Raw genomic sequence first — 12,272 nt, forward strand, 5'->3', positions numbered from 1 at the left:
TGCAACCCCATACCATCATAGATGCAGGCTTCTGAACTGAGCGCTGATAACAACTTGGGTTGTCTATGTCCTATTTAGTCTAGATAACATGGCGTCCCAATTTTCCAAAAGAACTTCAAATTTTATATTAGTCTGACCACCGAACAGTTTTCCACTTTACCACAGTCCATTTTAAATGAGCCTTGTCACAGAGAAGACACCTGCACTTCAGGATCATGTTAAGATATGGCTTCTTTTTTGACCTATAGAGTGGATTGTGTTCACCGACAATGTTTTCTGGAAGTATTCCTGAGCCCATGTTGTGTTTCCATTACAGTAACATTACTGTATGTGATGCAGTGCCGTCTAAGGGCCCGAAGATCACGGGCATCCAGTATGGCTTTCCTGCCTTGACCCTTACACACAGTGATTGTTCAAGATTCCAGAATCTTTGGATGATATTATGCATTGTTGATAATAAATTCAAACTCTTTGCAATTGCTCTTTGAAAAAACCTTTCAGATATTGCTCCTCTATTTTTCGCCGCATCATTGGGGGAATTGGTGATCCTTTGCCCATCTTGACTTCTGAGAGACACTACCACTCTGAGAGGCTCTTTTTATACCAAATCATGTTGCAAATTGACATAATAAGTTGCAAATTGTTCCTACAGCTGTTCCTTATATGTACATTGAACTTTTCCGGCCTCTTATTGCTACCTGCCCCAACTTTTTTGGAATGTGTAGCTCTCATGAAATACAAAGTGAGCCAATATTTGGCATGACATTTCAAAATGTCTCACTTTGTACAGTTTGTACAATGTCCCCGTTTTTTTGGAATCGGGTTTGTATATAGCCTATATATAGGCTGTATACTTTTTTTCCAGAATAAATACAAAAAATTTACAAAAAATGATACAAAGAACTCAAAGGAATGTATTTTATTTATTTTTTATTTTTTTAAATGATTAAATCATTATTTTGTTCTTTTCTTATTTATTGGGTCATATGGAGTTAAGTGTTAACCCAATTTGTGTCTGCCTTTTTTAATTTAGCAATTAAGTTTATTTTTGACAGATCTTTATTGTCATGTGTAGTTTTTGCCTGAAGCTAGCCTATATTTTTCTTAGATCTCAAACTACCAGTGTTTCCAGCTGATTTTCCAGCTGGGTCTGTAGGCTGGTTTCATAGGGCTTTCATGCAGTAGATTGCATTTGGAGTATTTTTTTCCTATCACACTCAAATCGACATGCATTACCTGAAATAACATATGTATGAAATGTCTACAGTTCTTGAACAATGGCACACAGATGCCCCTTGTGCGTCGTCCAGCTGTTGTTCAGAGCGTGGAGTGGGCGTGTTCCCTCAAAGTGTTCTGGGTGTGGTTTAACCGGGTGCTTTTAGGAATGGGTCACACGCACGTTTTAGAAGTCACGTCAGTTTGGAAGAGGAGTTTGACCCACCTGATGATCCTTGGTTCAATCCGCTCCACATTACTTACCACATTAATCTACCTCTGACATTAAAACCCATCTGCGAGCGTGCGTTGTATATTCCTCAGCAATCGCTTTTTGTAAGTTCTAGTGAATATTTTAACGGACTATTAACGGGGTGCTACGGTCATTATCAATCCTAAATTGCACTATCGACTTTCCCTTTTTTATTTTTTATTATTATTATTTTTTTGCACTTGAGCTTTTTTTGTGAGGATGCATACCACCCAAAAGGACACCACTTATACCAAGATATTTGTCGGTGGTCTTCCGTATCATACGACGGATTCCAGTCTAAGGAAATATTTTGAAGTCTATGGCGAAATAGAAGAAGCTGTGGTGATTACCGACAGACAGACTGGAAAGTCCAGGGGTTACGGATTTGTAAGTATTCCCACTATGACGTTAGAGGCTGTCAAACGTAAACTTTGAAACAAACATTTTGCGCCACGGCAGTGTGACAGCGTGACACAACACATTTAAATGGCAACTCACCAGAACTAATGAAGGTGACTTTTATAGTCAAGCGCACTGAGTTTCTATAGAACGCGCGCTTGACGACTCACTTACTTTATTTATTTTAGTAAGTGACTTTTAAACCTTTCAAACTTTTACAATTGTTTTACGCTATCTGCTTGCATTTCTATTACTGGCTGATATTGAAACGTGTTGTAAATGGGACAGTTCACCTCATCAGTCCTTAACTCATGTTGTCCTGAAACGAAATCTTAGGCTAAATATCCCAGTCCCTTTTTCACTTTCATTTTATGTAAGAAAAGACATAAGGAAAGTGAACTCTGATGACTCAGACTGTCATTTCCTTTTGTATTCTAAGAAATGTATGCGGGTAATTTTTGAGGTAAACGGCCCCTTTAAATCTAAAATACACGGTGTAAAAATTGAAGCCGCATGTTGATCAGAATATTCCCGATCGATTAAAGTGCACAACTGAAGTCTTAAAGAGGCCCTTGTTGGCTCAGCTGTCGAGTTTGACTAGAAGCACCCTGATAAGAGTTCGTCAGCGACTGAGTAAACAAGCCAACTTGTGAAGTTTTGACAGTCCACACAGCAGCAGTTAAGGGACCGACCCCAAGTGGATTTCACAATAAACTGCTTCGTAATAATACCCAACATAAGACGTAGAAAACACTTGAGTGACCTCAAGGTCTTTAATTATTATTTTTTGTTAGCCAGACATATTACAATATAAGTAAACACCAAGTAACACACACCAGCTTGTCCTTAAATCCTCATTTGTGACTGAGGCCTGGAGGGTTTTGTTTAAAGCAATTATTTGTATGTCTGCAAAGGCTTTCTCTGTCTGTTTAGTACCAAATAGGGTCATTGATGCTTGGATATAGATTTTTGTTACCAGAATTAGCATATCCCTTTATTTTTTTAGAGCATGTTTTGCTTTAATCTGTATCTCTAATGCACCACACTTCTCTATTTGAAACTAGGTGACTATGGCAGACCGCTCTGCCGCAGACAGAGCCTGTAAGGACCCCAACCCCATCATCGATGGCAGGAAAGCAAATGTTAACCTGGCTTATCTCGGAGCCAAGCCACGGGTAATGCAGCCAGGTGAGCCTTCTATGTGTTGCTATGAAGAGCAAAGACATAAAAAGAATATTCCGGAGTAGAAGCCATTGGTTAACAGCTGCATCACTCTTCTATATATATATATATATATATATATATATATATATATATATATATATATATATATATATATATATAGGCACAATGACTAATGATGACCAACAAAACCTACAAGGTTTGGCTGACAAAGCGCTGATTAATTTATGTTCCTGCAAAAGCATAGGCATTTTTCAGTTGTGTAGTTTCTTTCTTTGTACATGCGCTGATGTTTACATAAGGTTTTCAGGTCTTAATCAATGGTAAACAGTGACTGTAAAGGAGATAAGAGATGTGATCATGTTATTGACTGTAAGCTATTGTACTTCATGTGTAGAGTCCCACTGACTTCTGCAAACTTCTACAAAACCGCAGTTCCACCAATCTTTATCTTTAAGAGATTTAGTTGGGATTATAATATTTGTAATTTTGTAAAAATAATAAGAGCAATGTTAACATGCCATTTAATGCTTTTGTTTGCAGGTTTTACCTTCGGTGTCCCTCAGATTCACCCTGCTTTCATCCAAAGACCATATGGGTGAGTAACAGTAACACATAGAACTGTGAAAAAAATGATTATGTAGGTGTTCAGTGGTAGTTATAAACATCAAACCAATTTTAGAACCAGGTTATGAACTCAAGAGTTCAACAGAAGTTTTTTTTTTTTTTTTTATACATTCATAATAGGGAACACATGATGTTCAATGCTTATTCATAATTACTGAATCTTATTTAATACTTTGATATAATTAGATTGATGTTGAAAATTTGTAAGTATGCTTGTGTGTGTGTGTGTGTGTTTGTGTGTCTGTGTGACAGTGTGAGTAAGAAGATCTTTGGACACTATAGCCTGACTCAATGTTGTCTATCTTTCTCTGGTCCGACAGGCTCGATTTGGGTTAAGATAACTGGTGGTTTGAGGAATAGCTCTGAGAGCTTTGTGCAGATCTGTAGCTACAGTACCTGTAGACTCAAACACACACAAACAAGCTCAAAAATGGTGATTACAGATGCATGTATGTTGGTTTTATTTTGGTTTGGACTTTCACTTTTAATAGTACATAGAGCTGTGTGTGCCTTTTTACCGTTATGAAGTGGTGTTGATAGCTTAACTGTGTGCTTTTTTTAATTTAATTGAAAAAAGGCTAGTTTTGGGGTGCTACATTTTCGTGTTGTGGAGGAGTGATAACTTTGACACGGAGCAAAGTATGATTTTACTTTGCTTCCTTTTATTTTCTTCACGATTTTTCTTTTATTGCTGGGGCTTGTGTTTTTGATCATTTTATTTTTTTAATTTAATTTCTTTCACTTTTTTGTGTTTTCTGGTGTCTTGTTATTGGAGTGAGTGCTGTTTTGTTTTGTGTGCCATTGTTGATCCCTCTTCACGCCAACCCAACAGCCCGACTACAAACTTGCACGTTACGGTTTTATTTTGCTCACTGATTTAGGAGTCCTGTCACACTCACAGCACAGGGACTATGACACATACTCACCCTTTACCGTTCTCTCACCTCTCCATCGTGTCTGTTCATTTCTCCTCCTATTTCAGCTCTCGCTCTCTCAATGTTTCTCCACTGTCGTCTCTTTACTCTAGCCCTATAAGGCATCCTGCAGTGGATCCAGAGTCCTGCCAAAAGATGATGTCCTTATAAATTCCCTGTTGACCATTTCTGTATGAAAACGAAACCAACCAGGGGTAGTTAACCCAAACCAAAATATACCAATTTACTCAGCCACTTATTGTTCTTGTATATTTTTTCTTCTTCAGTGAAATGCAAAAAGAGATGGAAAGCAGCATGAGATGTCTGAGATGTTCTTTTCCATAAAACAAAAGTGGATTATTTTTATATTGCCAAGCTCCAAAAAGGGACAAAAAAGCATTATAAAAGCATCTTAATGACTGCGCTATATTCCAAGTCTTTTGAAGCAATGCGATGGCTTTGTGCAATGAAAAGACATTTTAATAGGTATTTGTTAAATGTGAACTGCAAAACTAGCACATTTGAGCATCGACACCAGATTTTTTCGGTGTATAACTTAAATTCTGTTCCACGCACAGAATTATTGAATAGGTTCAGAAGATTTGAAGTATAGAGTACGAGTCTGTTTTGTGATATTTTTATAGTAGTGCTTTTGCCATTTTGGTGATTGGCATTAAAAATCACCTACCATTTACTATCTGGAAACGAACAGCTCGGATCTCACATCTTATTTTATGTCTCGGGATAGAAAATGCAGGCATGGAATGACATGAGGGTGAGTAAATGATGATAGAATTTTCTATTTATGGGTTTATTACTTTTTTTAAACTGCCTATTACTGGCTCTTGCAAGTTTGAGGTTGGTTTTGGCAAATTAGAATTTTCAGCATCTATAACTCCAGTTTTTAGTGTCGCATGATCCTTCAGAAAACATTGTCATTTTCTGATAAGCTGCTCAAGAAAAAAAAAATTTTTATTGTCAATGTTGAAAATCGTTGTGCTGCTTATATTTTTTCAAAAAACATAATTTTTTTCTGAATTCTTTGAGTAGAAAGCAAAAAAAAATTATAAATGCATTTACAGTCTTTTTTAAAAAAAATGCATTCTTCCTGAATGGTTAATTCATTTCTTTAAAAAAAAACTACCCACCCGTAACTTTTGAACAGTAGTGTATATCACGCCAAAGGCAGACAGACAAAGAAAGAACAGTTTAGAAAGTCAACTTGTCAATCTCCTGTAAGATCATAAGGCATATTAAAAATCCGGCAGTCGTTCAGTGTCATGATGTAATCTGTGGAGGATTCCACAGCGTGTGCGTATGTGTGTGGGTGAGTTTGTAACATGCATGCATGTGTTTGCAGTGTTGTGAGCCCTCTGCTGTGACAAACAAATGTCTGGATGCCACAGCCCCCTGAGCGAGCCTTCGTCACATGGCCCTGTACGGCGTTAAGGAAAACAAGCTTCACCATTGTTTTGCACAAAGGCTGTGGTGCTGACACTGCAGTCGCATGAAGCTTTCTCTCGCTCTTTAACACCCTGTCTTTCTTTTTCTCCATTTCTCTCTCTCTCTCTCTCTCTGGCTCCGGTCACTGTCACACAAACTCTCTCTTGACTTCGGGGGCTGGGCAGCTCCTGACATTCAGTTTTGCGATAAACTCAACAAGGCCCGACGTGCGCCACATTGCTGCTGAGATGGCACCTCTAGCTTGGCACTAGTGCACCGTGTTAAGGCTTTTTTTGACTGTGTTGTCAGGAAGCTGCATGTCAAATGAACAGCCCGTCACTTACTTTGACCTCGAAGCGGTTGGAAAAGGTTGTTCAGGGGCCAAACACAATTAAACAGTGTTGGTAGTCAAATTTGGACTGACTGTTTAATATATAGGTCAGGCTTGAAGTTTGTAAAAGTCATGCCTGTTATGTAACCTTCTTTTGTAGAATTTCTCATGAGTTCAGAGTTAAATATATGCCATTATCACACATAGTGTGTAAAAACAACCTAACTACATAGTGACAACAAAGTGAATCTTGCCAATTTGTCCAAAGTGTGTAGAATATATCTAGGTCTTGTTGCCCTAATCATAGTTGCACAGCTGAGATCTTCACAGATGACGACAGGTGTCTTTAGATCTCTGGAAATCAAGTCCAAAATTGACCTTTATTTAGTCACAAACCTCAATGTTCCTGGGCTGCAGTGGTCTAGATGGAGAAATGGATGTATTTATGGCCAGCACAGTACCAACAATTATTTTAATCTCTGTTTGAAAGAGCCCGATAACCAGTTTTCAATGGGAGTGTTATTAATTAGCTCATAGTCATGTGACTGATCAGATGTGTAGTAATTTCTTTAGTGCTCACAAGACAGATAGATAAAGATGTAGAAGGTTAAATCTTCTTGCATTTAGCAAGTAGTATTTTAGTGTGGAATGAGAGATGTAGCAGAAAATAGCGTCCAGCCCTCCCTGTCACTCACACTGAAAGAGCTGCACTGACTGTCTCTAGAGTCAGCTGCACTTTATTTAACACCAAAGTGGTTGTGCAAGGTTTCTGTAACTTGCTACTGCTTAAAGACAGCATGTTCGGAAGTATGAGTTCCAATGTGTTAATAACCAACAGACCAACCTAATATTAGACCATGTTGTGACAGACATGCACTGAACAACTTTTTAGTTTTTTAAATGTAATGTTTGGATTATTTTTTTCCCTTTAAAATGTGATTGGCTATATCCATTAAGCGCCAGAAGGTTTATTGCATTTATTTGTTGGCACTAACTTTACTGCTTAAGCTATTCTTTATACAATCCAGAGTCGAATACACCTTTGTGACCAGCCACAGTACATTAGCAACCGCATAGCAGTGCCCTAGTAACTACCCAGTATTACTTTTGCATGGGCAAGCTCTACTTGCATATTGTAGTGCAATTTTTTATTTATTTGTAACATTCACATACATCTAATCATTCTAATTTCTAATTTTATGTTAATTGATTTAATTGAAACTGTGCTCCCAGAAAAGTAAATAATGCCTATAAAATCCAGTGGGCAAATATTGGCCCTTAATTGGTAATCGTTAATCGTAAATTGTTGGTGGTTAATTATTAATGATAATTAGTTCATTTTTGACACTGATACATATTTAAATCACAGAATACATGTTTGTATACCTTTATCTTTAATTAAGACAATATTTTAAGAGCGCATTGTGCACCTTGTTTTAAATTGGCGTAGTATTTTATTTATTATAAGAGTGAATGGTCACTTATGTGTGGTGATGTTGTGTTGTGGTGCCTGTGCAGGTTGAATGTGAACTCCTCCATGTTTGAAGCCTACAGTATGTAGAGTGTGTTTTCACTGTGTTTGACTCTTGTGTATGAGTCTTTATTAACACGATCCCTGCTGTCACCTCAGGCTGGCAAGGCATCTATGAAAGATTTCATAGGAGCATCTTTGCCCTTTGACCTGAGTGAGAAAAAGGAAGGTTTTGTTTCATTCCTCTCATTTATGGCATTCTGTGAGTGGTTGTGTTGTTTTGAGCTGATGTTGGTAATACTGTTGCCCTTTTTTTTCTTGACGCCTGTGTAATGCTTCTTTTCTTTAATTTGGGGCAGAGGTCTTGGAGTTTGTTTTTTGGGGTGGTCAGGGGTTGAGGTTTGATTGATAATAGAGGTGTGCTACAAATAGGGTTGCCATGATAGAAACGTTCTCTCACGTTTTCAAACCAACTCTGAAATATTGAAAGGAATTAGGTCATATTCCAGTCATAAACATAATCTTCCCAATAGCTACTGTTCCCAGTCAAAACTTTACCATAATCTCAATTCAGTTTTTCATAAGACTCTCTTACCCTAAATTCTCACTGATGTCACTGTCTTTTACAATTTAGTTGTACTGCCTTATTAAATCATATTTAGTGATTCACATGCCTTTCAATGCATTCTATAATCCCTGAACTAATTAAAAAAGTTCTCACCCAGCTGTTTAGTGCAGGCAGTAAATGTGAAAAGCGCTCTGAAAGTGCAATGGGGTACGTAATGAAGGGCAGAATGGGCTCATTGTTCCTGATTGCTTATTTAATCAAAACTCCCCTCTGTGTGCGCTGTCCAGCCCGAGGCTTATTGTCTAAGTGTTGAGGGGGAAACAGCCAGCAACGTCCCTTTTTGAAAACTGTCCAGCTGTCAAAGTAGCCCTGACATATTCACAATGCTCCCCTCATCTCCTCTTCACCTCTGCTGGGTCCTACCTTCCCCCATTTTATAGGACGGTTACAGGGGTGTTTGAACAGATGTGACTTTTAACACAAATGATTCAGAACATACTTCGCATTTTAAGTATTTAAAGGTGTTTTATGTATTTTTTCGAATGTTAAATACTTCTCTCCTGTCCCAGGTTATAGTAAAGACAACTTTTAAGACAATTGTAGGTTGGGTCGTCCAGAAAGCGTAAACACTGAGGCATTAACAAAACATTGCTCTCTTTGTTTGAGAATCCCGAGCAGCCTGTCATAGCAACAGGGGCTCAGCCAATGGCATGAGCTTGGGGGCGGGGCATCTGATTGCTTGACCAGCAGCTGATGGGCATAATGTTCTTTTTTCTTTTCTTTTTTTTATAATATCTTTCATCCTTAAACATGTAAGCACTAGTTTAAATTGCTCTGTTTGTTTGAGTGTCTTGACAAGTCCTTCATGACTGTGGGAGTGGAGAAACCGTTTGTTTGACCAATGACACATGGGGGAATTTTGGAAAAACCTGTATGAAGACAGCAATTATTTGGTAATGATAATGGAATAGAAACTACAATTCTACAGAGAGATATCTATTTTGGCAACCTTATATTTCTAATCACTAGCAGGCATTTCCTTGGTGTTATTGAATTGTGGAAATGGGGTGCCTGGCCGCTCTATGGTTGTGGTTCTTTATTTGATGTATCCATAATGCAATGCTTACATGCTTTTGTATTTGTTTCTCACAGGATCCCCACTCACTATGTGTACCCGCAGACCTTCATGCAGCCCAGTATGGTCATCCCTCACATCCAGCCAGCGGCAGCCTCTGCCACAGCGACCTCACCTTACATCGACTACACAGGTGCAGCCTACGCACAGTACGCCAGCGCCGCAACTGCTGCAGCTGCTGCAGCCTACGAGCAATACCCGTACGCTGCCTCTCCCGCCGCAACTGGATACGTAGCTACTCCTGGCTACGGCTACGCCATGCAGCAGCCACTGGCCACCGCTGCACCAGGCTCTGCAGCCGCGGCCGCGGCCTTCGGTCAGTACCAGCCCCAGCAGCTCCAAGCTGAACGGATGCAATAGCAACCAAAGAGGCGGATGGGAGATGCACAGGGAGTCGACTCCCAGTGTCTGCTACTAGATGATGAAGAGGATGGTGATGAAAATAGTTGCTGGTTGTGGGTTGATTGCAAGAGGAGGAAGACGAGGAGCGTATGGGACGGGGATAGTAATTGATAGAGAGATTATTAGTGAGATGGGAACTCCATTGCTTTCCAACTTGCTGTGATTAAAAACAAACAAAAAAAACAACAAATTAAAACCAAAAAAAAAAAAAAAAAGATAGCAGAAATGGACAGAATCTAGCTTTTTATTATTATCATTATTATGTTATCTTTATTTCTATAATTAATATTAGAGTAAGATATTTATTACAAAAGGAGGTATGCAGCAACTAATCACTGTGGTATAGGTGCGATTGTAGACAAAACCTTTAGTCCCGATGCTGTCATTTATTGTAGGCGACCAATTTTTCCGAAGGACACTTGGAAAAGTCCCACATCGTTTTGATCCTAGGGCCCCTTACCTTTATATTTATTCTCATTTTTTGAGGGCTCTTTTTTTTGTTCTGTCTTCTTCTCAAGTGCATTTGTTTTGATCATCAGGGAAATGGAGCATTTTTCAGCGAATTAGAAATGACAAACTCTGCCAATCAGGGATAGTAGACCTAACTGTGGCGAAATGGAGAAAGTTCCAGTGTAAGCATGTTTTATGTGTTGTGAATGACCTTTTTATCTATTTGATGCTGAATGTCCCCCTTTTCCCTGACTCCTCTATTGATCTCCTGACCTATGCAAAGCAAACAGGCCGCCGGGGGACAAAACAAAGTGCAGGAACAGGAGAGATTTTCTTTTGCTCCTCCACAATGGGCATCGAACAATTTGAAGGCAGTCTCGAAAAGACAAAAAAAAAAAAACTGAAACGTATTGTATTATATGCTTACAAAACACTCATGGATTAACAGGTACAATGTTACACACAAATTTAAGTGTTAATGTCTGTCTGTGGGCAAGGGAGGATGCATATACAAACGCATACACACAAAGATTACTATGTGGGGGAAAAAGCATGGGGGATCGCTCAGTACTAGTATTAGAATCAGGGAGCAATTGCTGTATTGGAAGGAACAGGTATTGATACATAAACAGTCGGATTGCTCTGGAAAGATTACAGGTGCTCGTCTGTTGAGCTGTCACAGTTTCATCACTTTCATCCTGCTCTGGGTCTGTCAACTCTTCTTATCCTCCCAAGATTGAGGACAGACATGTGCATCCTCCCAGCAATGGATCTTTATCTGGAACAACGGCGAGGAGCCACGATAAGAGAGAGGTGTTCCCGCAAGCTTTTCACCCTGTACCAATGAGCTGATATCTGCCTGGTCTTTATATGTTCACTAAGAATTATGTCTGAGCACCAGCACAAGTAATAAGGTCTATGTATTTCAATGAGCAACTCTTTACAGAGCAGCACTATAGAGAAAGGATCCGAATCCTTGAGTACTAGGGTTCTTTGTGTGCCTTACATTTGTAATGCTATTTAAAGCGATCTGCTATTTAAGATATTTATTTTGAGTTGACTTATGTTGCGCTCTAAGATCAGAGACTTAGAAGCGGTACTGTATGGATATAATGTATTCATCTCATGGCATATTATTATAAGTTATTGAGTAGGCCTAGTTGTAGTAGTATTAACATACTCAACCAAAAATGTTGGTGTAGGATTTATTTAAGATACAATTCTTTATGTGCACTGTACAATTCTTCTACTTTTTTTTTTTTTTTTATATATATACATTTGGAACTTTAGAGCATGACGTTAAATATCGGCTTAATGCATATCATATGACATTTATTTTATTGGAGGCCTGTTGTTTCGGGCATGTTATCTCCATTTGTCATATCCAGAACTGTTTAAAAGACAAAAGAAAAAAAGACTTCGCGAAACATAAGGGACATGCTGCTTTATACACTAGAATGTATTGTCAATGTCGAGGATGGATGCTGTGCTTCTATTGCTTTGAATATGCATCAGATGGGCTATTTTACACTGTTGAGAATTTTTATACTTGAACTCTCTCTTTCTTACAAGGGAAAATATTAAAGAAGAAGAAGAACACACAAAAAGAAAGCAAAGACGTTTTTCATTGTCACTGGATTTGGCATGTAAAGTGTTATTGACTATTTAAATACGAACGTTCTGTAGGTATTTAAGCCTTATTTCAGATTTTCAACACTATTTACTCTAAATGTAAATAAAAGGTTCTATATTTAAACCTCAAACGGTTTGATCATTGCACAGGCCTGATTTTGTTGCTGTTTCCATTGGGAAACAGCTCTTGCATTCCATTGGATGCCTGGATGGTGTGCTCATGTGGATTGTGATTGTTATATTGTGTAAC

At 38.5% G+C, this 12,272-nt stretch overlaps 1 protein-coding gene across 1 annotated transcript; it reads left to right on the top strand.

Annotated features, from left to right (window-relative positions):
- The first annotated feature begins 1,395 nt into the window (after nt 1-1,395).
- Nucleotides 1,396-12,153, top strand: LOC127935574 (RNA-binding protein 24-like). Its single transcript, XM_052533575.1, has 4 exons — nt 1,396-1,855; nt 2,932-3,055; nt 3,593-3,647; nt 9,556-12,153. The coding sequence occupies exons 1-4, from the start codon at nt 1,688-1,690 to the stop codon at nt 9,896-9,898; spliced, it is 690 nt and encodes a 229-aa protein (XP_052389535.1). The 5' UTR covers nt 1,396-1,687; the 3' UTR covers nt 9,899-12,153.
- The last annotated feature ends 119 nt before the right edge of the window (nt 12,154-12,272 follow it).

This window comes from Carassius gibelio, chromosome A19 (assembly GCF_023724105.1).
Source record: "Carassius gibelio isolate Cgi1373 ecotype wild population from Czech Republic chromosome A19, carGib1.2-hapl.c, whole genome shotgun sequence".
Lineage (NCBI taxonomy): Eukaryota > Metazoa > Chordata > Actinopteri > Cypriniformes > Cyprinidae > Carassius > Carassius gibelio.

What these genes read in the sequence shown, in the direction of transcription:
- LOC127935574 (XM_052533575.1), top strand. Translation starts at nt 1,688, where the DNA reads ATGCATACCACCCAAAAGGACACCACTTATACCAAGATATTTGTCGGT. An exon ending in AGTCCAGGGGTTACGGATTT is followed by an intron (nt 1,856 to 2,931) that starts GTAAGTATTCCC and finishes ATTTGAAACTAG; the next exon opens with GTGACTATGGCAGACCGCTC. An exon ending in GCCACGGGTAATGCAGCCAG is followed by an intron (nt 3,056 to 3,592) that starts GTGAGCCTTCTA and finishes TTTTGTTTGCAG; the next exon opens with GTTTTACCTTCGGTGTCCCT.